Source organism: Chaetura pelagica, unplaced genomic scaffold, assembly GCF_000747805.2.
Source record: "Chaetura pelagica isolate M959 unplaced genomic scaffold, ChaPel_1.0 scaffold249, whole genome shotgun sequence".
Classification (NCBI taxonomy): domain Eukaryota; kingdom Metazoa; phylum Chordata; class Aves; order Apodiformes; family Apodidae; genus Chaetura; species Chaetura pelagica.
The window spans coordinates 1,132,551-1,133,935 of record NW_009954538.1 but is presented as its reverse complement, the minus strand read 5'-3'; the positions used below and the strand labels follow the sequence as shown (position 1 = coordinate 1,133,935).

At 41.2% G+C, this 1,385-nt stretch overlaps 1 protein-coding gene across 1 annotated transcript in view; it reads left to right on the top strand.

Annotated features, from left to right (window-relative positions):
* The window catches only part of SFI1 (Sfi1 homolog, spindle assembly associated (yeast)), a 26,588-nt gene extending 25,203 nt beyond the window's left edge, over positions 1–1,385 (top strand). The window contains exons 29-30 of the mRNA XM_010004859.1: positions 668–770; positions 1,278–1,385. Of these exons, the coding sequence (XP_010003161.1) occupies positions 668–770; positions 1,278–1,385 (211 nt within the window). The remainder of the gene's footprint in view (positions 1–667; positions 771–1,277) is intronic.

Below are 1,385 nucleotides of genomic sequence, written 5' to 3'. Positions count from 1 at the left end.
GCAGGAATCAAGAACTCAAGTATGTTGCAAAGCCCCTTTAGCCAGCCTTTCTTCATGCTCCTAACTCCGTACTGCATTTTTTGTATGAATCTACTTTGAAAACCTGTCTGTTCACAGCAGAACTGTGAACAAAACAGACTAAAGTTCTAGATTTTTATTTTCTTCAGTTCACTCCAGGTGGCAGGGAGTACATGCACACCTCCTTTCATAGTAGGTGGTTTAATTGTACCTTTGGCAGCTACTGGAGAAAGCATGACAAAGGTATTGAGAATGATCTGAAGGCAGGACAAAGGAACTTGGCAGAGCAGCTGAAATGCAGCTTAAAGTTCTTTTATCATGAGAAGTGAACTCTTTCAACTGTCAATTTAAAAAAAATATGGCTGGGGTTTGATAAATTCTCTACTAGAACAAGATATTTACAAAAATGCTTTAAAGAAAATGGGGCTTAAAGAGGAGTCAACTCGTTAGGAACTAGGATTAAGAAATGGACCTTCAGACAGATTTTTCTGCTTTCCAGCATCCTTTCTTCTTTATTTTATAAGACTTTTATCGTTTACTGGTTTGAGACAATAAAATGGGTCTTATTGTAAGTATCAATTGCAAGTCTAATTTGGCTTACTGTTGAGCTCTTAATTGGGTTAAGAATCCTTCTAATCCATTTTATTAGGGCCTGTCAGCAGCAGGCACAGCTTCTACAGAAGTGGCTAAAAATGAACTTGGAACCAGAGGATGAAGACCACCTACGAGAGGCTCAGGAAGAACTGCACTGGGTGTGTAAATAACAAACTAAAGTTACCTAAGTGATCACCACTGCTATGCACTTAGCCTTAAGGTTGATGGCTGTTGTGATCAGCTGTAGAGCAAGCTAGTACTAAAATACCAAGAAAAAGGATACTTGTAATTGGAAGCAGGCTGTTGAGCTGAACAGACTGCTTTGTAGATGCATCTTTATAGAAATGTAGCTCCAGCTCCAATAGACATTTTTAAGGCTATTTCCAAGGTACACATCAGGTTTTTTAGATTGAGTTTGTTTTGTTCTGGGAAGCTCAGGACAGTGCATCTGCACTGCTCTCAGTCCCCACTTTCACACAGCCCTATGTATGGATACTGCACTGGTACCCCCAAAGCTGGCCAGTACCTGGCTGTTCCTGTCACACAATCCTACCACTTTCTGGTTAAGTGGAGTAAAGGCTGCTAGCGCTTCACTCTTCCTCTCTGAAAAGCACTAAATGCCATCTCACTGTACAAACAGCTTATGCAATTGTCTTCACTTTCAGTTGCAGGTGAGGATCCAGACTCTTACCCAAGCACAATCAAGAGCAAGATGCCACGTGCAGAACCTGCTTGTCCGCCTACACGATATCAGGACTGCTCTGGATACATAA